Source organism: Pagrus major, chromosome 6 (genome assembly GCF_040436345.1).
Source record: "Pagrus major chromosome 6, Pma_NU_1.0".
Classification (NCBI taxonomy): Eukaryota; Metazoa; Chordata; class Actinopteri; order Spariformes; family Sparidae; genus Pagrus; species Pagrus major.
In genome coordinates, this window is record NC_133220.1 from 13,678,777 (window position 1) to 13,705,560 (window position 26,784).

Below are 26,784 nucleotides of genomic sequence, written 5' to 3' on the forward strand. Positions count from 1 at the left end.
GCTGAACACCATCATGTTAGCATGCTGACATTAACATTTAGCTCAATCCACCACTGACAACGCCAGCAGTTAGTTCTGACTGAGTATACTGGCCTCTTATTGTCACTTTTTGACCCAGGTGACATGGTTTGAGGCAGTTTGTCAGATTTCCTGCAGCTCCCTCGGAGCCACAGAAGGATTCACAGAACTTAACACCTGTTAAGAAACTTAGAATTAAGTCAGTGAGGAGACTATTAATTTGTGAAGATGCTGTGTTTGGCGAAAAAATACAGACACCTGAATTTGTTTTTAGTGTTTTCAGTAACAAAAGCAACAAATCGTCCATTAGCAGAGTACCTACGAGACGTTTCCCTGCAGCAGTGGGTCTAATTCATCCTCGGCATCGGCTGATAGGCAATAAAAAGAGACAGACACAAGCAATCCAGTAACCGATAGACCTTAACATTCCTGATGTGCTTTAAAAATGTTGTGTTGTTGTAGCACTTAAGATAAACATCAACTTTAATATTTGCCATACTTGAAGATCAGTGAGCAATTGACATAACAGGAGCCTGAATTCAGCCTTCAAATTCTGCTCTCCAATTACAGCGCATGCTGTGCTGAACACATTTACTGTAGGTTGTTTCCATTCACCAAGTGCCACAGAAAAAGCTTCTTTTAAAAGAAACCTTGACGCATTTCAGTGATTTTTCCCTGTTTACATTCAGCACTCCCTCTCCTGCTTTTGCCGTAAAACTGATGCAGTTTGTAAAAAAGAAACGCTGCCTGTAATTACCTTTTACTCGTCACTTCTTTTATTTACATAAACACTGTTTTCTGTCAAATCTTGGTTTCTCTTGGCATTTTGCATCCATCCTCATGTGTTAGCATTTCACTCATCCCAGTGAGTTGTTATAAATAATGAAAATCACCATAACAATTGGTGTGTGTCTGAGCCCCATGCAGTGCACAGGGCTGTGATGTTCCTCTGCCAGTTACAGCACATCCTAATTTCTGCATGAGGATCAATAATGTTGGATCTTACGTTGTGAGCAGTTCCCTCTCTCTTCAGTAACACTCCAGCGTGTATAAGCTCACGTTGTAACCAGTTGCCCAAAATCAGTCCTCACAGTCTTCCTAATGAGCCTGTTTGGTTATGTTTGAGTTTGAGTGGGGTGAAAGCTTATCGATAAGGCAATGAAACAACCCAGGCTTAGAAATCGTTAGGCTTCATTCCTGATGCAGATGGAATTAAGGCTGGCATTAGACAAGTGTGTGTGTTTCTCAGACAGATTCAGTGATTCGCAGGCATGAGCCACTCTCAAACTCATCAATTATTCATTCGTCTGACAGAAAACGGATGTTTTAAAAGAAATACAATCTCCAATCTAATATTATCACATTACCTCTGTGCTTGACGAAATATGGTAGGTAATTCACACAGGATTAACATCACAGACGTCCTCCACAAATATTACAAATTACAAGAGGTCCCCTGGTAATACTAGTCCCATGCGAAGAGCGCTCAGGAAAAGAAAATGTCTGTGAAAACCACGACAAAAACACAAGACAACACTAGGCAAGGCATGCCAATTGTATTTGTATAACACATTTCATACATCAGAGCAATTCACTGTGCTGTAGTGGGTGAGTATACAGCAAAAATGAAAAGAGAAAAGATTCACACCTCAAACAAGCAGAAGAAAATGAAGAAATGCAGTTTAAATCGAGGGATAGTAACAGATAAAAGATTACAGTTAGTACTCCCACAAAAAAGCAATTTAAACAAATTGAATACTTCAAAACATTAAACAAAAGAAAGGCAGTTTTAAAAAGCTAAGGAAAGACAGATGTAGACTCTAGATCAGAGTAGGCAGTGCAAAATAGGAAAGTGTTTAGCTTTGATTTAAAATTGATCAGCTTGTGTCATATGAACAGGGAGATTATTCCAGGATGCATGAGAACAAAATGATGCTCTGCCATGTTTTGTTTGAACTCTTGGGGCGAGCAGTAGGCTCGTCATTGTTGTTATTCGTACGATTAACCCCCTATTATAATGTAGATAGATGAGTCATAGCATTCAAGAAACTCACTTTTATCTTTGAGCTTGTTCAGTTTCCTCCTTCTGTTTCTCCACGAAGTACCTTTGAGGTTGTTCAAATAATTTTTCCGCTCTCTGATAAGATCATATTTTGTATCAGCTCCTGCAGCTCTTTATTAATTATCCAATTAGTCGCACCAGCATCAATAATTGATTATTCACTTAAAGAATTTCTTCAAGCGAAAATGCCAAATTATCACCGGCTCCAGCGTCTCCTATGTGAATATTTAGCAGGATGTTCTGTCTCTTTTGAAAGGAAATTGAATTTCTTTGGGGGTTGTGTAAATAATCTGAAGATGTCATCTGTGGGAACAAGGAATGGACATTTCACTGTTTTCTAACTCAGTGACATATCTGGTATCTTTGGAAACTTTGTCACGAAAGAGTTTAAAGGATTGTGACTTCTGCTGTTTAATGCGAGTTTGTACTGACTGGCCTACCGCTGGTTCAGAGAGGTTTAAAAGGTTAAGAGTAGAGTTAATATCCTGACAGAATGGATTTGATCTGGAAAAAAGTTAGATAGTGATTCACTCTCAGCTCCTGATAAATGTTCCCTCAAACAGAGTGGGTCATCTCAGGCCAGCAGGATCAGTCTTTATCTCTGAATGTTAATACGGTTGAGCTTTTCCAGCACAACCGAACACATCAGCTTGAAATGATGGAAGAGCCTTTTTACAATGTTTTGGACCTGGTTTGATAAAACATCAAGTGAATCCCCAAATTTGGAATGCGATTATCTGATGTCTTATACATTTTTTAGGCCGTTTGTAGCACATTATTCTTATGCATCTAAATCGTGGCCTTAGTGTGAAATCCACACAGGATTTTATGCACAGAGAATAATCTACAGCAAATCCAGTGCACTGGAGAAATCCATCTATTGTTCTTCCTCTGCCCTTGCAGCTCCACATCGCAGCTGCGAATGGCTACGTGCAGGCTGCAGAGCTGCTGCTGGAGGGGGGAGCTCGCATGGACCTGAGAGATTCAGATGGATGGCAGCCTCTTCATGCTGCAGCGTGCTGGGGTCAGGTAAGGTAAACATAACAGGAAGCAGGAAACAGATAAGACAACACGCGCAAGGTTTTTGAAACGGTTAATGTCATTTACCGCTGACGGTGTTGTCGTTGTTTCAGATGCATGTGGCGGAGCTGTTGGTGTCTCATGGAGCCAGTCTCAATGCAAAGACCTTCTTAGAGGAGACCCCCATCGGTATGTTTACACCCCAACACTCTCTTATCAATACACCTGGCGTGAGGTGAAGAAAACGAATGACTTATCTCAGCACGATCTCATTTCAAGCTTGTTCAGTCGATAGTTTTACATCGTGGGTTCATTGTGGTTAAATGCTGACTTCAATCTTGTCAAAGCTAATCTAAACCTTTTATTTCCATCAGCTTTTACATTTTTGTAGTCTTGTTACAACTTAAATATGTGTTTACAGTCATTATGAGAGACGAGTGGCATCACTAAGGTGATAATTATCTCAACAAATTCAATTCATTATCCTGGTTTTGTTCTTTTATTTGTAAGAGAGCAGCAGGTTTATTTATAAAAGGAGCTGACGTCTTTTGTCATTTTCAGATCTGTGTGAGGATGAGGAGTTCAGAGCCATCCTGCTGGACCTGAAACACAAACACGACATTATCATGAAGTCACAGCTCAAACACAAGACCTCACTGTGTCGGCGAACGTCCAGTGCAGGCAGTCGTGGGTAAGTGCTGACATCTGCTGGTGTTACTGCCGCTCCTACAAGTGGTGATCCAAAGAGACAGGAAAGATCAGCAGATTAGGCTCACTGTACTCCAAGCTTCTGCTAAATGTATTTTAATAGCGCAGTGTTGCAGTCTTCAAAGATTGAGTCTGCTTTATAAATGATTTTTTTTTAATGTAAATGCTCCAAAGTCTGCTTTTAAATGAGCGGATCAGCCTCCCTTAATCTTCAAATCTACAACTTAAAGGGTAATTCTGGTATTTTAAAACCTGGGTCGTATGTTTGCACATTGTGTAGCATAAATGACTCTCATGTGCAAAAGTTATGGAGTTAATCCAGTGGACTGCATCAAACATCCAGCCGTGACACAGACTGCAATTGCTGCACCATAATCCTTAAGGGCAAACTCCACCGTCAAAGTTTGTCCACTAAAAGTGCTTGTTTTTGCCACTCAGGCTGAGATTGTTATCCTATGTAAGTGTCTGACAACATACAGAAAGGATCCCTACAGAGATGGACCTTTTTTTTAAGAGTGAAATCCTTTTTGTTCAACCAGAAACAGCTGAATAGAATTTTAAAAAAAACTCACTAAAACCATCTTGGTTTGTCTTTCCACGATTCAGACTATCTCTCTGGTTTAGTCTGGTTAAAAATATTTTTGATCTACACGCCATTTTCCCTTGCTGCTTCTCTCTCTCTCTCTCTCTCTCTCTCTCTCTCTCTCTCTCGCCCCTCTCCCGATATTTTCACAAGCACTTTTAGTGGACTTACTTTGAAGGTCAGGGATTATGATGAAGCCGTCGCAGCTCATGTCGCGGCTGCCAGCAATCTACAAGACCAATTCCAAAAGGTTTTCAACCTATAAGTCATTTACACACCAACATTGGTCTAAAAATTCCCCATTATGAAGAAAGCAATTCCAGACAGTATAATGTAGAAATAAGTATTGTATAAATTGTAATCATGTTTAGAAAATGCTTTATTCATATTTTTAAATTGCTCTGTCCACAGAAAAGTGGTGCGGCGAGCGAGCCTGTCGGACAGACACAACTTGTGCCGCAAGGAGTACGAGACAGAGGCTATCGTGTGGAGGGGAGGGAGGGAGGAGGAGGATGAAAAAGAGAAAGAGTCTGATCAGGAGATCAGCCAGGTGGTTCATGTGAGTCTTCAGATCATTCATATTTTATATGTTCTGTAGAAGAAGGTAAAAAACTGTACATAGTTACACTGAACCATTTGAGAATTGAGTGTATTTTTTAACTTCCTGTGAGATATTTTTATACGTTTTTATTATCAGGGTTAATGATCATCTCTCCCACACATCAGGAGTATAAATGTCAGGTTTTGGTGTAGGTGTATCACAGTTAAAGATGTTTCCTCAAAAGCAGTCACACAGGAAGGAACCTACAACGGAAAAAAAAGTGAAACACAATCCTCCACCAACAGCAGAGTCAAGAGATAAGAATGCCACAAAGTTACTTAGTTTGACATGAAGAGAGATACAGTTGTTTTTCCACTACTGGAAAATACTGCTGTCTTTCATTTTGCAATCACTACTGCAACATATTATCTAAAGGTTTTAAGGTAAAGTCATGATCTGAAGTAGAAGTATTTTATCACAAGGGAGCTCCTGAACAATGATTTCTGAGAAACTTTCTTTGTAGTAGCAAAAAAAAAAATTGGCTTTACATCTCATTGTAATAAAGCTTGATAGCTTGGGCACCAGATCAAAGTTATGTGATCTCAGGCCTCCGTGTATTTAATCATCCAAAAGAGAGGCCTTATAGCGGGATTAAAGTAATCATCTTTATTGATGTCCCGCAGGTCAAGCCAGTCGTAGCCGTGGAGCTGCCAGACAAGCCCAAGCTGCCCACCATCCTCAAAGACGGCAACGGCAAACAGAACGGCCTCATCTCCACGACGGCGTCTGTGCCGCCACAACAGCCTTCCAATGGCAACACGCCATCATCCGATAAGGGCGGGGTCGTCACCACCCAGCCCGCCCAGGAGGAACCCTGGCCGAGAGAGCGCGCTCAGACTCTGTCGGAGCTCAAGAAGCAGAGGGCCGCCGCCAAATTGTTGAATCACCCCTTGTTCAACGGTCACCTAGGTAACGGCTCTACAGACTCCTTCACTGATGCCAAAAACAACTCCGAGGACCCCCGCATGCCGCTGGTCTCCTCCAATGGAAGTGCTGTTTACTACACGCCGGCCAGCGGCGACCCGCCCCTCCTCAGACTGAAACAGCCAATGGAGGAAGAGCAGCCGAAGACGCGGACCTGCTGCTGCGTGTCGTAGCATCCTGGCTATTGGACAGTAGACGGAAAAGGAAGTGTTTGCACAGAGAGGAGGGAAGCAAGGAATGTGCTGGAAGAGGAAGGAAGGAAAGAAGAAGTGCTCCTGTATTTTGACGTCCTTCTCCTCAGCTCCTTTAAACCAGAGAAGACGGTGGAAAAACTTAACCCCTGTCATGTGACTCCTGCTCCAGTTGGAGACACCTTCCCCCCCCAAACGCAGAACAGAGGAAAGGAACTGAGTAGAGCCACTTTGATTCACTTGGATTAAAATTCCTTCTCATATATGGAGTCTCTCCACAAGGCACGCCAAACGGATACAAAGAGTGCACAAAGTTGTCCCCTGTGCACCTTTAACAATCAAGGTGTGGACAGTTTTTTTTAAGCTTTTCACCTGGAAAGTATCAAAAATGTTTGAATCAAGAAAGTAGAGAAGATCTCAAGGTACAAGGTGCATGTTCTGCCCTCAGAGATGAAGATGGAAAAGAGTTTTTTTTTGTACCCTACATATGGATGGTTATCATGTTATCAAACAGCATTTTGTGCAGGACAAACACACACTGTTGTCAAACCACATTGTTCTGCTCTTGTTGTCACATTCAGAGTGGTCCGGATGTGTCGTGTTACATCCTCAACATATCAGAAACAGCGAAATCGTAGCAAAAAGAGATCTGTGACGTCTCTTTTCAAGTGTCAATCGTGTTAAAAATGCTGCCTGCATAAGTAAAGGGAAGGAATGCCATAAAACAGTGTTAAAATATTCAGGAAGTGTACTTCATACAGGAAAGAGTACAGTGGTGCACTAGTGTTGGAGACTGTCACGATATCCTGTCAGCTATACTTCACCTCACCGTCCTCTCACATCCAACATGAACTGACAGGTCACGCTCTGTTTTTATGCACAATCCACTTTGTGCTCTCTCGTTTAGATAATTTAAGCAAACATGGTTGACAATTACTGTACATTTCTTTATTTATGAAATTAATGTTATGTGTGAGGAAAAAAAAAAGAAAAAAAAAAGCTATGGTTCCTAAAGGTGAGTGTATTTATTATTTGGATGGTGTGTGGAGAGTGTGAATGCAATATGAGAAAAGCACCTTCTGACATGGAAATATCAAACATTCGATGAAGTGAAGTGAGGGTTACTGTCCGCTATATGTTATTAAAAATCAAACAAACAAGCCATCCTGCCAGGATGGATTTCATATCCGTGTCACTACAAATAACAGTGTTATTTGTTTATGTTTTGTCGTTCTTTTTTCTGGTGGCCAGCGTGTGGCTTTGTTTTCTCCCCAGTCACTGTATTTGTTAACAAAAGTTATAAATGTTATGTAATGAATTACTGTAAGTATAGTATCAGTTTTCTGAAGATACACATGGACTCCATTCTTGCCTCTGTTTTATTTGTTTTACCATAATCCCACGCATGGATTTGATATGTAGTCAGCACGCATCATTGTTTCAGCTGAGCTTTAAAGGTTCAACAACAACAACAACAAGCCCAACAAGTATTAGAAGTAGCTTTTCTGCTTAATTAAAAAAATAGTTTGACATTTTGGGAAATATGCTGACTCACTTTCTTGTCGAGAGTTACATTAGAAGATCGATGGCGCTGTCATGTTTGTTTCACTCCAAAATCAAAAATACAGAAGTTTCCTCTTAGCTGTAGATCCATTTATCCATCTAGATTGTTATAGTGTGAGTTGCTGGCCGTAGAGATGTCTGCCTTCTCTTTACTATAAAGGAACTAGATAGCACTCGGCTTGTGGTGCTCATGGCTAAGTAACTAAGATACCTAAGCATGAGCCTCTTGTCCATGAGTAGATGCATGCTTCCTTCTGCACAGTGATACGGTTAGCAAGTGTAGTGCAGTGCAAAGAAAATAGTTCCTACATGAGACCAGGGCTGTCACGATATCAGATTGTCACTACACGATTATTGTGGCTTAAAAAATTCACAAAAACAATATTATCACGATATCTACAGACAATGTTTCTTGTCAAATTAATTTTTAACTGTTTATTGTGTGTTTTGCCTCTTTTTTGGCAAATAAATAAGTGTAGGGAGGTGGAGAGAGAGTTTGTAACCATAACTGTGCAAATGTTTACAAAAAGAACAACTACACTGAGTGAATTTCTCCGTTTTATGGCAGTTTGTGACCAGCATCAGAGTGATAGATAGCAGTAGATGACCGTCAGCTCTCCCCCTGTGTGGAGAAGCAGCACGTAGCACTGACAGGGAAGCTGAGCACTGCACTGCTAAATGTGACCGGCAGCAAGACGTGTTTTTGTTGTCCGTTTATATCCATTTGTGTATCCAAGTGTACGCAATATTTTGAACATTTTTGGTGCTTTACATTGTTATCAGACAGCCGGGTAATACAGTGCGTGGCTGTGCTTGTGTGTAAGAATACAGACCTTTTACGGTTGAGGGAATGTAGTCCCAAAGGAGCATAGCAAAGCATATCCTGGCTCTGTCCAAAGCTAACAAAAACAGTACTGCAATGTTTGTTTTTTGTACAGATTAAACAAACAAGATATAATGAGTTTATGGACCTTGGACCTTGCTCACCTAATTGGTATATGGCCATCCTTGATGTCATTAATCACTCTTTGTACTGAAGTGTCAGATTCCATGACAACGTGAGCTTTAGAAATGAGGGAGTTTCTTTTTTTAAGGCTAGCTGTTTCCATTTTTTGTGCTGAGCTAACTAGCTGCTAGCTCCAGCGTCATACGTGAGTGTTATCAGTCTCCTCATTAAACTCTCAGCAAGAAAGCAAATACTTCCCAAGATGATGAACTACTCCTTTTATCTAATAACCGGTCCTCTAATCTCCTTGTGAGTGCCAAAGAGTCTTCCGTGATTAAAAAAGTACAACTTTTACACAAACACACAAACTTTTGGGGGGAGGCCTTCTTTGCCGTTTAAGAGATTTCTTTGTTTCCTGATGGCCAACCCTTTTAAACATGTGATCACCCACAATGCCACTATTACTTTATCCCCTCAGCATCAACTGTACAGTGTCAAATATTTGTACAGATGCATTTGTAAATATGTTTGTATCAGTATCCTCTTCTCTGTTCCCATGAACTGCATTTACATGTCTGTGTTGTTACCGTTGAACATACAGTATAGGAAGATACAATTACCCACATGGATTAACAGTGTTAGCAGCCATTTGGTTTTCGGGGGGGAAACTGTGAGTGTACGTAGACACACCCCCCTTATCTGTAAAGTCTATTGCATCCAGGTGTCATTGTCATATTTAATATTTCCTCCCTGCTGTTGCGATGAACAGTGTCTGCGGTTGTTTTATTTTCTGTGCAATTTTCTGCAAAGGTCCGTTTCTGTTTTTGTTTTGTTTTTAATGTTGTGCTCTCATAGGAAGAAGCTTGTTTTTCAACTCAATTTGAGGAAGTATGAATTAAGTCACAGTCAAAGAGATTGCTATTTTCCCGATTCTTGGTTCCTCGCCCGAGGCAGTGACATCATCTTGTTATGATTCAGCTGAAATTCTCAGAAGTTACTCCCGCTCATGTATGTTTCAGCTGTTGCTGTCGATTCCTCTTAAATTTCAGTTCTGCCTCCTTAAAGATGAAATTCAATTACGTTGAATTTGTAACATTGAACTACAACCTGGTTTTCAGTATTAGCCAGAAACAGACGGTCAGCTGTTAAAAAAGTACCCTGTGCTCTCATGGTATAATATATAGATCAAAGCTTGTGTTTGTCTGCAAGCCTCGTTGTCTATAAAGGATAAGATCATAAAGACGAAAAAACTACTGATTTTGTAATTACTGGAATATATTGATGGTTGCATTAACATATTTTGAATAAATTGTATATTTTGAGAATTTTACATGGTCTCTTCTGAATGAGTAAAGCTCTTTTGTGTCTTAAGGTACATCGCAAAAAAGCTGGGACGCATATACATTTTGTTTTCATTTTGTTTTACAATAGCGTCCCGACTTTTTGGGGAGTTTTTTATTTTAATGTGCCTTGCAGGACTGCTCACAAGCAAGGATGTTGAACATCTCTACTCCCAGCTTCTCTGATGTGAGGGTTTGAGGCTTCTCTTGCTGTAGACTGAATCTCTTTGGATTTTGGACTGTTTGCTGGATAAAACAAGACATTCGAAGACATTTCCGTAGCATTTCATCAACCCAATTGCCAGAATAAATGTTAGCTAAGTACGTTTCTGCAAAACCACAAGTTAATGCTCATCTTTTAAAAGCAGAATTATTTTTTGTTCAAAATGTATTCAGACGCCATACTGTGTACTGAATACACACTGTATTCAGCGCACGTTTGCACGCCTTATGAAGGTTACTAACAATCTATTTCACCCTGACACGTCTGCTTTCTCTGCCCTGCTTCTACAGCTCTGTTTTGTTCTGAAACAGACAGAGGCTGGACCGTCCCTCACCGCACAGCTGTCAGGGTCTTGGCCCAGCATCAACTGCTTCCTTCAATGATTTTCTGTGTTGTTTTTTCCCCCCTCTGTTCTCTTTGTGAACTTCCTCTCATTCAGCGGCCCAGCGGCCGCTGGGTCAGCAGGGTCACTCAGCAGTCATTGCTAAGACGCATCACAGTCGGGTTAGAGGGACGAGAAAAGGATGCAGTTTAGAAAAACTAAGACTTTATGACTCAAAGTTTACTGTGCTGTTTAACAGGCTTTACTTTCACCACTTTCAGCAGCCATTGCTACTACGCTCTTCAGTTTCATTGTTGTTGATTTTAAGGGAGCGATGACTTGGCTCCGATACAGTCGTCTGTCTTTTATGGAGCAGTTTATCAGTATTTACAGTACATTAGGCTGTCACATAAAGCTGTGCCTACTGGCTAATATGTTAACTCAGGGATTTGAAAAGTAAACATCAACCTATTAGACAAATATCTCCATCAGGCTACAGTTGAGCAAATATTAGGAGAAATCAGCCTTTCAACCGAAACTCCATGCGGGCACAGTCAGTATGTCCCCGGCATATAGACAGAGACAAGCACAATGGTGCTGAAAACACAAGATCCACACTGCATTAACCTCCTCTGCGTGGCCTGGCTTTGCTATTGTGCCTGAGCTGCACTAAGTCCAGGCCAGCTGGCTCCGGTCCCAGTCCTTCAGTCCTCTTCACTGAAGGGCGAAGTGGATCTGTGCCAGAGAGAGCATACAGGCACATACTGTCCACCCTGCTGGACACATAAACGGAGCGATGATGATAGAAGGCACCGTGGAGTCACGAGTGTGGAGCATAAAGTAGGAAAATGAACCGATGCCAGGAGCTGCTGAGACGCTGATGGCCATGATGGAGGGATGGATGGAAAGAAGGGACGTTTGCACTGATTAAATAAAGACGACATGCAAATGAATGGTGGATGGCAGGACTGAAAGTGGGCCTGCGCTGGGAGGAGGCCACAACTATTGACCAATCAACCAGCTTGTGAGAAGACGGAATAGAAGAGCTGCACAAAAAGAGTGGATGAATGGATGGTGGGATGTCTCAGTGGGTCTGCCCGGTTCCCAGGATCTGTTGGACTTAAGAGGGCTTCAGTGTGTTGTTTGACCTGAATTTAAGATGTCTGAGCAGAGCGAGCCGATGTCTGTCGGACTGGTGATAAGAGCTGTCAACTGAGGGATTTACACTCAGTGATACGAGTCAGTTGCTCACTCTCAGACCTGAGGAGCCATGTCGGTGCAACAGCTCCTGACACGTGAAAACAAGTGTTGAACAGTTAAAATCACTATCACAATATTGGTAATTTTAAAGGAGACCTATAATGCTTTGTTACATTTCAGTGTGATATGTTTGTGCATGTTTAAAAGTCTTGAAAGTTAAAAAGCCCAAAATCCAACGTGGGCTTTCTCTCAAAGAAAACACAGCTCCTGAAGTGCCTGAAACATCTCGTCAGTGATCTTGCCTTTAATTCTGTCACTTCTTGAAACAGGTGAAAGCAGACACACCTCACTTTCCTGTCGGCAGAACAACCACAGCCCCCTTTGGGTTAAAACAAACTTTCGGTGAAAGTGCCGACGCCAGATTGAAAAAACAGCTTGTATCGATATGCCTAAAAGCTGCTGTGCTGCATTTTTCACGTCAAACAGTAAAAAAATCCTTAATGTTATGATTTTATTTACTTCCCCAAGGAACCGAGGACATTTCTCCTTGAAGCTACATGATGTAGCTCAAGGGAGTACAATGTCGTTGGAGCACAACTGAAACATCTTAACAACTATTGGACGGGTTAGCGTGAATTTTTGTAGGCATTCATGTCCCTGATGATCCCCTGATTTTTCATCTAGGGTCATCATCAGGTCAAAGATTGGATTTGTTTTTTTGACAATGATACTGGTCTGACAGTCTCATCAGCCACAGCTGTACTTTCTGTTCACTGCTAATTAGCAAATGTTAGAACACTAAACAAAGATGGTGAACACACTGTCCAAGGACCCCGACACATCTGGCGACATCTCGTTCCCATTTGCTGGGAATCATCAATTTTCAAAACAGTTCTGTAAAACAATGACACATCATGTTTCAGTCATCACAATGTAATTTAACCCCACCGCTCAAATATGCCAGTAAGTTATATCAGTTGTTTTTTCTGGCAGAAGTTCAAGTTTGGGGCCAATACCTACTGAAATCATTTCCCCAGGAAAGCACAGCTCACTGTAGGAATGGGAGATGCCTCTAAAGAGATCCATACGTGACAGTACAGTCCTCTTAAATGGCATCAAATTTTACAAAAGGAGGACAAGTCCAGTTAGTTCCAATAAACCTGATTAACTTGTTCTCTTTGTGTGTCACCAGAGCTGCAACACTTCCCTCCCTCAACGTAAAAATGTCCACCTGTATAAATAAATAACCAACTGTGAGTGTGGATGAATAACTGTGGCTGTGTTGTTCTTAGCATGACCTCCTCACACTGCATCAGTCCCTTAGCAACAGCACATGATGCCAGACCAGGAAGCCCTAGATACTAACAACACACAGTCAGAATCAGCACCCTGCAGTGACACCACTGATGGAAAATCATGTCATTTAAAGATGATGAAATATTTTAAAAAAGAATTTGAGGAACAGTGGGTGACAGCTTAACTTGGCACTAATATGAGGAAACAGGCTGACGTGTCTGTGACCAAGAGATTTTGTGGTTTTAACTGGAACACAGGGCTGATTTATCAACAAGACACCTTTTGTACTGACTGATTTAATCTGGAAAGGGAACGTGCCATACATGCGCATGGCACGTTCCCTTTCCAGATTAAATTTTTCAAAAGTGTGCAGTTCAGTTCAGCCTCAAAATTCACCAAAGTAATGACCTTGTTGACACAATCGCAACTAGAGAATATTTATTTTGTCCGGCTGTCTGTTAACGGTAACTGCAGTGGTTTGAAAGTCTGGTACTTTGAGTGAAAGGTTTAAAGGTTTAAAGGTTTGTTAGGTCTGAAGAGGTAAAAGTATTTTGGACTTCACCAGAAAAAATACATTTAAGTAGTTAAAACTGAAATATTATTCTATAACATCAATATATTGTTTTGTCTTTCTCATTCCTTAAATCATCTTCTGACTTATCAAATTAATCTTGGGAGCCCCTGCAGTCGTGTAATGGTTGTTTCAACAGCATTTCATTGATCGATCATTAAAATATAGTTACTAAAAAAAGACAATGATCATGGAATTAACCAAACGATGTTATTTCAGAGTACATATATCTAATTTATCTGAGATGCATGTTGGATGCTGTCATAGCTTATTAATAACAAAACTTTCACTAACCTTAGATTGGAGATTTACCAAGAAAACAGCTTACCCTAGCAAAGCAACACAGTACATAATATGAGCCCAGCGGAAACATCAGATAGGTCATACCACCATGGTCTACTATATATATCTTTAAATGTTACAGTTACAGCTGAAAATGACAACATAATAAACAAGTTTCCTGAGTTTATATATCTCCACAATAAAAATCAACAGCCAGGTTTCTACCCGGAAGTAACTGTGATTCAGTCGATATTACTGTAACATCTAAAAAAACACTTTTCACTTTTCAACCTAATTTAGCCCGGTTTTACCTTCATGTCTGAACATCTTTTATTCTGAAAAATCCCTCAATCAGTGCTTACAAAGCAGAGGAGGTCACTGTTTGAACCTTGACATCCACAGCAGGGTGTAAGATTTGTAAGAAGGTGTAGGATTTAGGGGCATAAATCAGATATAATATTCATAATAATGTTTTCATTAGTGTTTAATCACATGAAACCAAGAATCATAGTATTTTTGTGACCTTATGCTCTCATAAGTGCTCCTCGTGCTCTGTGTGGGAGGTGTACCGTCTTCAGTTGATGTAGAAAAAACTAAATTACACTTCTTCCCCTTCCTTCTGCTGTGGGAGGCAGCACGAGTTCACTTCAACAGGACACCTGACTTATGCGCTGATGTTAATGTCACTGTCAGTGGTGTCCCCTATCGGCAAATTCATGTTTAAGTCCCATCTAGTTAAAGGATATTTAACCCCACCACAAGTACGAAGTGGGGGCTTACAATGAGTAGCTGTTTTAAATCAGCCCTCATGTTGATCTTGTGGCTTTGCTGAGGAAAGGTCAGAGGCTCCGTTGCTGCGCTGACTGTGGGCCGTTTAGTCATGGCTTCCTGCCAAACATCCAGCCCTCTTCTTTATCTCACCTCCCACTCACGCTCACTTCTTTCTCTCCGCTTCTCACCTCGAGTGTGGTTATGCATTTCTAACTGTAACCTGTGTTTAAGACAAAAGCTCTAAATGTCACTCTTTTACATCTGAAAGCAGATCGTGTTTATAATGCAAGAGGAATGCTTCAGTTTTCTGATGTATGACAATGAAATATTTAAGTGACTGTGCTGCACTTTTTTCACGTTGAGGCCAATGTAAAGGGAGATTTCTGATCTTGTGCTTTTCCCACCACTTCCTTTTTAGGTTGGGCTTTTGTTAACACTTCTATCTGGTTTTGCATAGGCATGCAAATTTACATGAGAAATAAAGACAAAGAAACTACCTAAGTACTTCACTAAACTCCAGCTATAGTTACTAGTTACTTTGAAGATTTTACATACAAAACAGGCAATAAAAATTATGAGATTAAACTATTCAGCAGCATATAAAGACATTCAAATCAGTTCCTCCGCAACATGAAGCGTGAACGTGATGCTGACAGTGGCAGCGACAGCACTGTACTTACATTTTGGTGCCAATTTGTTTGTACTTCTACTTAAATAAAATTCTGATAATATTTACTATATTATGTACCTGTGATGGAGATTTATTTTTTTAATGTGGTAGAGCTACTTTAACCTAATTTAAAGGTCTCAATACACCCTCAAATAGAGGAGGAGAGAGGACAGAGAGATGTGAATTCACATCAAGTTAAAGGACAAACTTGTAAAGTTTTAGTGTTTCATTTGACTTTTTTCAATGTGAGATGTAGGCGGTTATAAAACATTATGCTGACAGTTAAAGCGACCTTTGATATCTTTTCCTTCTGTGGGTTGAATCGCCTTATCTCCCCATAACACACAGTAACATACACAACCACAGAAGATAAGGGCCAACAATGAAAACTAGCATCTTATGTATTATTTATCATAAGAATTCTGTGTAATTATGTTGTTTGGTTGATTAAATTTTGTTGTATAATTGTTGTAGCATGCTTAATTGGTACATTTTCTTTTTATAGATTGTTGTGTTTCCTTTTGTGCAACTTTGTCCTCCTACCTCCTCACCTGGTATTTCCTGTTAAAATAGCATGTTCAGCCAACGACCTGGTTAATATAAGTAAATAATACGTACATGGGTTCGATTGTGAAATTTGGATCATCTCCTACTCTGATGTCGACAACTGGAAACGCGTTCGAGTCTCAACCTGTTCCCTTTTCACCTGATGTGGTGGATTTTTTGGAAAATAACAGACATGATTTTGTATGGTTGTATCAAGTCAAGTTGTATCAAGTCGAGTCCTTAACTCAAGGAACTCAAGAAATTTTCCTGTGGGGAATTTTTTTTTATATTCGGTTTCCCGCATGAAAAAAAAAATTCTCCAGAATGTTTTCACTGATGGGGAAAAAAATGAGGAACTTGTCATAGCAAAACTTTTGTTTTCCACCAAATGGAAAGTCATTAACACAGGAGAGAAAACAATCTAGATCAGAGTTAGATCACCAGATAACAAAGATTCTCACTTGCCCCTCAGGGCTTCCTTAGTGAACATCTGACTTCACCGATATCACTGATGATATCATTTTGTTTAAACAGTGAAATACTGACAAATAAAACTAAGAAACCGACCTGAAAACAGAAAATGAAGTTGAACACCGACAAGTCATTTGAGTCGTCATGACTCAAGTCTTTAGCTTCCAAGTCCAAGTCGGGTCTCAAGTCTTTTTTTGTTTTTTGTGTTTTTTGTCGAGTTTTGATTTCACCTGTCTGAAAAAATAACTAAGAGAAAATTTGAATGCACATTTTATCTGATTAGCAAACAGCCTGTCCCTGCAGAGAGTCATATTTATTAAAACTGCTGGCTGCGAGGCTTTAAAGGGGCGATGTGTAGTTTTGGAGAAGAAATCCAAACTCTGAATTTGAATATTTACAATATTAATTAGGTAAAATTACAAACACAGGAATACTTATCTTTTCCATAACTGAATAAACAAGCTGTTCTCAGAGGAAAATAAGGTCCCAGAACACTGTTGAAGCTAGAAAGGTGGCAGGGTCCGCCACATATAAACAAAGTAAAACAGTATGAAATTGTGTTTTCCTTCAAGGTCAGTTTGTTTATTCAGTTTATTCAGACAAACAAACAAAGATAGTTTGTTTATTTATGTTGTTTAGGCATAAATAAACCCGTCAATAAAGATATTTCCCTTCTGATTAAAATGTCTGCCCCAGAACTACATTAAAAACACACCCTGAGGTCAGTTACATGCACCCCAGAGAGGCTTCATGACATAACTCAATTGTGAGCATTAACACGGTTACACCTTTAAATACCCCCTCCCTCCTCCTCAGCGCTTTTACTATCTGCGATTGCGCGCCAGCTCTCATTGGCTGCTGGTGATAATCGGTCAACAATCGGTCCGGAGGGAGGCAGGAGGGATCGGGACGGCAATGTTTACAGCCGCTTCGTACACATAATTAACTCGTCCTGGAAGATTCACCCCGCTTTGGTTTGATTTTTTTTGACGGGAAACGGTGAGCTCGCTCCGGGGCGGACCATGTTTTTGTGCCGCACGGGCAGGCTGTCTGCAGCGACTCTGGATCAGGCTTTCAAGTCAGCGGGCTCGCTTCTAGTGCAAGTTAAAGCAAACAGACTGAGGGACGTCACTTTGACATTACGCAAGGAGCACACGTTTCAGGGACACCGGTGCTTCTGTGTTTCCGTCGGCCAAACCCGCGCGCACCTGCGGAAACAACAAGCGGACCTGGACTGCTCGTCCGGTTTGGTGATCACGGACTGGGCTCACTTGGACCGGGTGGCCGCTGTGGCTGTGAATCTCTCCAAAAGCGCGCAGAGCCAAGCCGGTAACTCAGATCTTATCAGACAGCCGCTGGTTCACAGGAACAGCAGAGGAGGGCCGGGGGGCCATGTGTTGCTCACAGGTACCGGGGGGGTTTCCAGTCGACGCTGCTCCACCACCAGGACCATGCACACCAGAGCCGCGGCCACGAAGAAGAGCACCGACGCCGGCGAGGAGCAGACGGCTGACGGCAACAAAGGGGTAAATTATGCAACTCGAGTGTTTGTCTAACCCCGGCGACCAGATAATAAGAGCACACATGTCCGAGTGTGTGTGTGTGTGTGTGTGTGTCTCTGTGTGTCCCAGTGGCGCCAGGATTGAACTCAAAATACCCATGAAATATGCAAGAAGCTGCCAGCCTGGGCCTCTTTAGTATCATGTAAGCAGGCAGGCTTGTTATACAACACTGCATGACGCGCGCAGCTGTGTGGGCAAAGCTGCATGTGCAGGAAACTGACAGGATTCATGTATAAATGATCACTTTGAACATGTGAACAAGCACAAGTGTCATTTACAGAGCAGAGGGAGAACATGCTGAGTCACTGTTCACCAGGCTCACACACACACACACACACACACACACACCTTCACTCACATGGCTGCTCAACCTGCACAGCAAACCAAAGAAATTAGTCATTTTGTCCAAACTAATTTGAATAAGAGTGAATCTTGGCACAAGCTGTGTGTTGGTGGTGAGGCAACACAACAGTGAGCGTGAACCTGCAATGAGAAGTTCTTATTAAACAGTTATATTGCTGTGCTCTGCTTGATCTTGATTGTTATGAGGCTGATATAATTATTATGTTGGATAATTATACAAGAGTAAGAGTCTACAGCCATGCTGGCAGCTCTTTGACCCTGTAATAGACACAGTGGTGCTTTGAGCTAAATGCTAACTCCAATCTAACACACTCACAACAAGCCCCCAGGAAGAGTACCAGGCATTGAAGCCAGATTTGTTAGTGGCCAAACTGTGTAATTACATCGTCACGTGATGCACTGGGGCCCAAAAATACTTGTTCCCATAGGCTAACATTGTGAAAGAAGCAGCTGTAAAATGGTGGATACATTTTTTTGAGCGACACAACCCGCCAAAATTACTCGATTTACTATCGTAACTGAAGCCATTCGGTCCAATAAAATTGGGGAAAGTCTAGAACAGCTCCAAGATTAAATCATTTTATCTCTATTCAAGGTAGCCGGGCGTTAGACCGGAAGTTAGCCAGCTCGGTCAGCGTAAGTCTCTAGTGCGCACGCTCTGTGGGCCACACAGGGAGGAAGATCCAGGTCATTTTACAGCCGTGAAGTCGAGCCAATTTGGCTTCATGTGCCACCGAGTCAAGGGCATTACATTAAAATTTGGACACAGGGTTGGTGGCGGAGCCACGTTCATGCCTATGAAAGCTACTTGCATGGCTCCAAAACATTTACAGATCATTATTTTGTCAAAAAGCTTTTCTTGCAAAAGGTGGAAACTTTATTTTTGGACTAGGCTGATATGCATTGGCAAATATCTGCTTATTGTAGATGTCATATTGACACTAACGTTGGCCGACAAGTAGGAAAAAGGAAAAAACTTTCCAGGTAAACTAATACATAAACACAGAATTTTTGAAGAGCAGGTCATGAGTCTCGCTGTCATCTAAAGATAGATCAGAGCTCTTCTTCTTGATATGCACTTCTCATGTAAACATTGATAAAATCCTTCGCAAGCAGGCAGCTAATGGAGGTAAATTGCCATACTGCCACTCTCCTGGGTTGATCGATCTAACAATACACTCCCCTAACATCGTGACATTGATGCAGCAGAACCAGACAGTATTTTTTGTCACTCATTTTTCTTCCTTGCCAAAAGCTGCCGCCTACATTACCCACAATTCGACCGCCTACAGTTTGGTCAGATATTCAGGTGTTATATTAGTTAATGGAATTGTTGCCTCTAGCTGAGATGTGGAGCGTGCAGCAGAGGTCTGGTCAGGTCACTTCCTTCCCCCAGATTTAAAAATAAAATTTCAAACATGTAGTTTTCATATTCAACTGACGCTGCCTTAAGTGACATCACATGAGGCAGTTTATCAGATTTCACGCCACAAAAGGCCTTGGACAACTTTTTTTCACAGATGCAGTAGTAGTATTAGACTGTTCTGTTGCTTTGTTCAGTTTAACTCTATTTTTTTAAGACTGGACACTTTTTGCAGTTGCTTTTTTACTTCCCTGCTTCAGCCTCTGACATTTCCCTCCCCTTCTGTGTCTGTATTTATGCGCATGTGACTGTGTCTTTGTGTTCGCATGCCTCTGTGACTTTGAATATCTGCATGTGTTTTCATGCCTCTGAAAAGCTGTTATCAGACACAGCAGCACCACTGTTCCCCTCCCATACACCCTCCCTGGCACAACTCCCTTTGGCCGTTCACTCACATGACCCTCCCACACTGGTGTCCGCCTTTACTTTTAGCTTGGCCTGACTCGACTCTGAAAAGCAAAGGCCTGCTCCCTCGCCCACTCTGGCCCTTTCCATTGTCCATTGTTGGCAGGCCAATGAATACGTCACCAAGACTGTGACTTCATCCAGGGGGGCTTGGGCCAAAATTAAGCAAGACAAATTGCAGTGAAGTGAAAAGATACTTGTTTTTCTCCCGTTCCCTTCTTCTTCTTTGTCTGACTCAGGCCTACAAGGGAAGACGGTCTGAAGCCTGCAGAATGTCAGTGCAGCAATAAAGGCGTAGACGGATATGAACAAAAGTGGCTGTATGTTAGGCCCAGTGAACAGCAGCCTACATCCGTTTGAACAGATCATGTGCATGTCAAGGAAGCAGTTTGAGGCCCTATAGCGCTCGGAAAATTTAACTTTTTGTTGATTTATGTAGAAGTTGCAAACAAAGTCACCAAACTTCAAATTAATGGAACAAGTTATGAATGTGTATAATGAAGGATTTATTAACCTTAATAGGGCATTGTTCTCAATTTGGATCCAGTAGCTACAAAAAGCATAGTTAACTGTTAATAAATATATTTAACTGTTAATAAATGGTCATAATGCAACAAAAAGCTTAAAAGGGTTAATACAGATTAAAGTTAAACTCATGTGTTTGAAATGATATGATGAAATGCATAAAAATATCTTACAATCTAACAATAAACATGTTTATGACACTTATTAATGTTAATAAGCATCTTATAAGGACTTTAAAAGGCCTTATTATCTAAAACGTAGTATAAATGATTTAATATAAACAGTTACCCCTTTAGTCCTAAATCTAGTGAGAATCACATTCCTGTTGGTTTTCTGACTTTTATCAGGCAAAGTTACTCTTTTAAGCACAATGTCACCGTAGTCGTTTTCTTTCTTCTTTCACGACTCATTTCTGCTGCTCTACTAGGAAAAATATGCTCCCACACACATTTTCCACCACCCTGTATTTAGTCCTCACCACTTTTAAGGTCGACCTTGAATGTATAGTCTGCTACAATAATAAATTCCTTTTTAAAGCGGTCACTGTAGCCAGCATTTTCTTTACCCCTGCTATGTCGTCTCAGCTTCGTAGGGGCAAGGTCAATATTTTGTCTAAAAATAAATTCATTCCACGCGAGCCTGAGCTACTTCCTGCTTTGTCGGAGAAAGAGTTCTTTTTCTCACAGATGAACTGATTAGATTTTTTGGTCATTACTCAACAATTCAAATGGTGAGTTGTTGAGTGATCTTTAACCTCTAAAAGTTAAAGGTCAACTTCACTGTGACATCATAATGTTCTGCCAAAAATGTTGTAAGCACTCTGCCACTGTCATCTTGAATTCTGATCTTTTAAAGACACTTTGCATACCATCATACCTGTTGAGCAGGTTCTGTTGCATCCAGCATGACACAGCCCTTCAGTCAGAGGGGTATTACTTTTACTTACTGTACTGTTAACATACTGCAGGCTTCTCGCTTTTCTAGATTCCTGCTTCTCTAGCTGCCCTGTGAGGCACGTCCACACCATCAGCGCTCTGTGGTGGTCTTATTGTTGCTGAGTGTGTTGTAGTTCACTAATCTGTTTTACAGCCAGCACACACACACTGGCGTGACCTGCCTGCTCCCTGCTGCTCCCAGCTCAGACAGCTGGATTGTGTCTGGTGCTTGTTCTTCTTGTGTCTTGAGTGGCGCGTCTTACAGGTCACAAACACGGAGTAACGTGTGTGTTTGTAAGAGAAAGTGACGGACTTTGTTCGCATGTGAGTGAAAGGGTGAGTGATAAAGTGATTTACCTTAAACAAACAACAGCGGTCTGTGTTTAGTCTGCTGACTCTGCATCACGATGAATAGAGGAAGCTTGTAAAAAGTTTTGTTTGACCTCAATTTTGAACCAGATGATGCACAGCCCACAGTGTTTTTATATCATGATGAATCATGGATTTCTATCTCTGAACATTGTTGGGTGTAGCTCAGTTTGAACTCTGACATACAACTTCTGTTTGAAAAATCAGGAGAAGGAACTTCTGGGGGTGTTAAAAAATAAAACATTGCTGCAACCTTGTTTGTGTTGATACATTGTGTAATCTGATAACTTGCAACCCTGACCTATTTTGCATTTCCTTATTTTCTGTCACACAAACAATGTTACAGTGTCAGATGCTCTGACCAGGACTCTCAACTGGATCATATTTTATGGACAAAATGTTCTCTGTTTTTTCCTTCCAATGTTCTCTGGCTGCTTTGCCTCAACTCTCTTGTGATTTTCAGAGTTTCCTGATGGATAGATAGCTTTCCTCGCTGCTAGTAGTCACTGCTAACTGCCTCTAACTGTAATGTTAACTGCCATTAGCTAGTTAGCTCATGAAGCTATGCTTTGAGTGTTCCCATTAGCTGACTCTCTCCTCGCCCAGGGCGTGAAAACCTCCTCCTGATGGCCCGATAGGACCGCTAACTGAAGCTAGTATATAGCTAGCTGCATGGCTAACTAGCTAAGCAACAGGTAAAGCTGTCTGTCTATCAGGAAACTCTGTAAGTCACAGTTAATTTCTCCATAAAGTGTGATCCAGTGTCTCCAAAATCAGTGTATAAAGTGTATGAAATCAGCGTACAGCATGTGGTGGTGCTCATGTCACAATCCAATCAGGGGTTACAGCTGAGTTACAGGCAGAGGATGAACGAAGGGGCTGCATACAAGGCCAGTGAAGGATAAATAAGGCATTCTTTGAACTGTGACGCATGCAAAGCTTCTCTAGTGGAGTCCCAGAATAAAAATATAGAGCTGGAAATGAGCATATTAGTTCCTTTTCAAGGTTAAAAGATTATGATTAGAGATTTTTGTATACTTATTGCACCTATAAAAGCTATAAAAGTACCCTGAGATATCTATCAGCAAGTGCTTTGTTGAGAAAAGAGTGACAAATTCATGTTATGCTTTGGTGTCACCACTCAATCAGCTCTTTGTCTACGAGTAAAGTTTAACAAATGACACACATCACCATCTCATTTCATGTGGATTTTAAAGGTAATTGGTTGTTTGGACACAAAATGTGAAGCAGAAGCTTGTAGCTGGGTGTCTGATGAATATGAATGTGAAAAAATGTCACGATTTTGTACGCAGAGTGGAAACTGTCACCACAATTTTCTTCCACTTCCTCTTTGCCATCCACATTTACTCTCTGTTTTTGTCCAGATATGAAGCATGTCTTTTTACAAACTCTCCAGGGATTGTTTTTGTTAATTCCCCATCTCACATTGTCCTGCTCACTTTGTCCTGCTATTTTGCTCTCTTTTTTCCTGTCCAGGAGGAGCAGAGTTCAAAGGAGGCCTCTACTGCTTCCTCATCTACTGTGAAAGCCCAGGAGGAGCCAGAGCCAGAGGGAGGGAAACCCAGTAAGACACAACAACTAAAGAAAGTCTTCAAGGAGTATGGAGCGGTGGGAGTTTCCTTTCACATCTGTATCTCCCTCATGTCCTTGGGAATGTTCTACCTCCTCATATCCAGGTAACAAAACATCAGATTATTGCGTTTTCTACAGGTGAGGTGGGGGCAGGGACCACATAAAGTTCCCAATTTTTCAGATATTGATAAAATTCAAGTGCAGAATTTAATAAAATCACTTACACTGTTGAAAAACGAGTACCTTTACCTTATTTGGTCCCGTCTTCTGAAGTATTCCCTAAATATAGATATACCGATTCTCAGCAGAAGGAGGAGAAATACTTTGAACAAGCGAAAGAAAGATCCCTGTTTTGACCTTAAAAGTCCAGGGAGTATTAGTAGAAATGCAGGAAATCACTGACTGGAAAAAAAGGAGACGGAAAGCTGAGGAAAAATAACTCCGCAGTGCATCGAACATCACTTACTGACATTATCCAGCAGTGTGAGAGCATCCGAGTGCAACATTTCCTTTAAACCTAAAGACGTCCACAGGAAATCACTGACCCGTGGGCTGCTTTAACACAGAGGAATGCATAATGTCTGGTGCAAATTGGCAGCAAATGGGACCAAAGTACACGCTCAAATGTCCACTCAGTCAGTCACATTACACCGGCCCTGTTGAAATCAGACACAGACACTAAAATCATGTTGAGCGCTTGAATAAAACATAAGAATCTTTTAGACTTTACAACAACACATGCAGAATTTAAATCTTTGACTCTAAATTCAACTATCTGTTGCATTTTTTAACCTTCTATAAGCACGACTTAAATTGTGGCAAGGCCAATTTTGAGGCCTTTGTCCTTCTCTCTGGCCTCATGCCAGGTGCTCAAATACCAGAGAGGCTTGGCAGAGATTATCTGACAGCTTAGACATTTCCTCGTTCAGCTGATAATGGCCCTTGAAGTGAAAACTGACTCTGTAGCCAGTAACTATTGAGAATTATCACTGTGAGGCCTCTGTATTAGCAGGCCACATGCCTGGACTCAGAGCTGTGTGCTGGGTAAACAGTTGTCAGGGTGCAGATGGATTTTTATATTATATTATATGCGATTTCATGCTGGCAGTGCTTCTTATGCTAATCAGTTTAAATGGGTCAAAAGGCCATAAAATAAACTATTATAAAACATTCAACATTGAACACAGCTCCCTCTGGTGGAGATAAATGAGAGTTGCACTTATAGTCACGTAAGCAGGACCACAGGGAGGAGCAGGCTCTTCTTGTTTACTTTATATTTAATCTCTTGAAATCCCTGACAATGCAACCAGCCCGGAGCAGGAAGAAAGAGGTTGTCCCTGTGGTGCGAAGCTTTCAGGATTAATTTTCACCTGAAAGTTTAAACGTTGATTTTTTTAGGAGATGTTTTTTGTAAACAAAGACACTTTATTATTAGTAGTGCCTTCATATTCTCAACATATTTTCAGATTTATTCTGTATTTGTTTTTTTAATTTTAATATTTTTATTGCATCTTACTTCCAGTTATTTCATTTTATTTGATGCATTTGTTTTATTTTCTCTTCATTATTAGTTTTTAATTTGATTTTATTTATTTTATCTTATTTTATATTTTCTTAGTTTTATTTCTGCACATAATTTAATATTGGTGTTTTGATTAAATTAAGTTTAATATAATATTTTTTCATTTTATTTTTTATTTTTCATTTATTTCATTGAATTTATTTTATTTTATATAATTTAATTTCCCTTTTTTGTTGATTTAATTTTATTTCATTCAGTTTAATTCCATTTTATAGTGTGTTAATTTCATTCTTTTTTTTCATATTCATTTTTTGGTAATTCTATTCTTTCATATAATTATAATATTATTTTATTTTATTTTTTTCATTTTTATTAAATTAGGGTTATATTTTATCTTATTTCCTGTTATTTAATTTAAATTTATGTATTAATTTTTTTAGTTTTTTATTTAATTTTATTTAATTTTGTTTAATTTCATTTTATGTATTTGTCTTACCTTATTATTTGTATTTATTTATTTTATTTTATTTCATTTAATTTTTTTATTTTTAAACTTTGTTTTTGTTGTTGTCCATTATTGTGAAAGGTATGTGCTGAAGAGTTGTGATGATTGAAGGGTTGATCAATATAATCACTGACACCAGGTCCAGGACATCTTTGTGTGTCGTGGACTGTTGTCAACCATTTAAAAAGAAGAAAAATACTTGTGAGTGATCGTCTATTATGAATTCTGTGCACTTGTGACCAGTTGTCTGTGTCATTTGTCTCCCCAGTGGGATCGATATGGCGGCCGTGCTGTGCAAACTGGGCTTCAGCGAGACGGTCGTTCGGTCTAAAATGGCAGCAGGGACGAGCACATTCGTCTTGGCCTATGCCATCCACAAGCTCTTCGCTCCGGTTCGCATCAGCATCACTCTGGTGTCGGTGCCTCTCATCGTGCGCTACTTCAGAAAGACTGGTCTCTTTAAACCGCCCACACCTGCACCCTGATGACCCCTCTCTACTCCTCCGCTGCCTCATTAAGCAACAAACGTCCTGACTGTTAATGGCCATAATTAGAACGCCTGTACATATCACTTACTCATTTGCCTTCATCTAGAAATGCCTCGTCTTTGTTGTTGTGAATTCAGGTGAAACGTTTCCGGCATTAGTTTCCATTTGTAACAGAATCAAAGTGTTGAATTGTGTTACTGTAGGATAAGTGTGTCTGGAGCCATGCCTTAATATATGTGCATTCCAAAAAACCAGAAACAAAGGCTGATAAAGCTCAAATATTTATTTACAATCAGAAGTTTGATCAGGGATTTTCAGTCCGAAGCACTTTCAGTAGGCTGGTTTGTCTCTTAATGCTGTGAAGGTTCCCCGAGGAAAATAAGCTGATCTCTGCTCCACTGTTCGCTGTTAGCTGACTCGGCTATGTTCTGGCGTTATGTGAATCAGCAGAATATTTCTGGTTCAGTCTGTCTCCTACCTCGCTCTCTTTCCCCTTTTTTCTCTCCTACACTCTCTTTTCTGCTGTTGTTTTACTTCCCTCCTGTTTTTCTTCTCAGTATCTCTCCTGGCATCTGTTTTCCTCCTTTAGCTGTGCCTCTCTGGTCTTTTTCTGCCTCTTCTTCTTTGCAAATACCACTGCCCAAGCGATAAGTTGGAGTACATTAATCTAAGAGTGAAGCTGATTGTAGTTCATTTCAAGCTTTGGATGAAGAATGTTGGTTTGTGAGGGTTTTTTTCCTGATTGAATGGACTGTATTTAACTATTAAAAGGGATGTTCTCTTTTA

General features: G+C 40.6%; 2 protein-coding genes across 3 annotated transcripts in view; both read left to right on the forward strand.

Moving 5' to 3' along the window:
• The window catches only part of ppp1r16b (protein phosphatase 1, regulatory subunit 16B), a 100,924-nt gene extending 93,842 nt beyond the window's left edge, over positions 1 to 7,082 (forward strand). Inside the window, exons 7-11 of one of the 2 annotated variants that reach the window (XM_073469178.1) lie at positions 2,984 to 3,109; positions 3,214 to 3,289; positions 3,662 to 3,791; positions 4,803 to 4,950; positions 5,616 to 7,081. In XM_073469178.1, the coding sequence (XP_073325279.1) occupies positions 2,984 to 3,109; positions 3,214 to 3,289; positions 3,662 to 3,791; positions 4,803 to 4,950; positions 5,616 to 6,089 (954 nt within the window). In that variant the 3' untranslated portion in view covers positions 6,090 to 7,081. Of the gene's footprint in view, positions 1 to 2,983; positions 3,110 to 3,213; positions 3,290 to 3,661; positions 3,792 to 4,802; positions 4,951 to 5,615 lie in introns of both variants that reach the window. The other variant, XM_073469179.1, reaches the window with a different exon arrangement.
• Positions 7,083 to 17,171: 10,089 nt separating this feature from the next.
• fam210b (family with sequence similarity 210 member B) lies at positions 17,172 to 26,784 on the forward strand. Its single transcript, XM_073468246.1, has 3 exons — positions 17,172 to 17,834; positions 23,388 to 23,587; positions 25,779 to 26,784. Exons 1-3 carry the CDS (start codon positions 17,331 to 17,333, stop codon positions 25,993 to 25,995), a joined length of 921 nt encoding a protein of 306 aa, XP_073324347.1. The 5' UTR covers positions 17,172 to 17,330; the 3' UTR covers positions 25,996 to 26,784.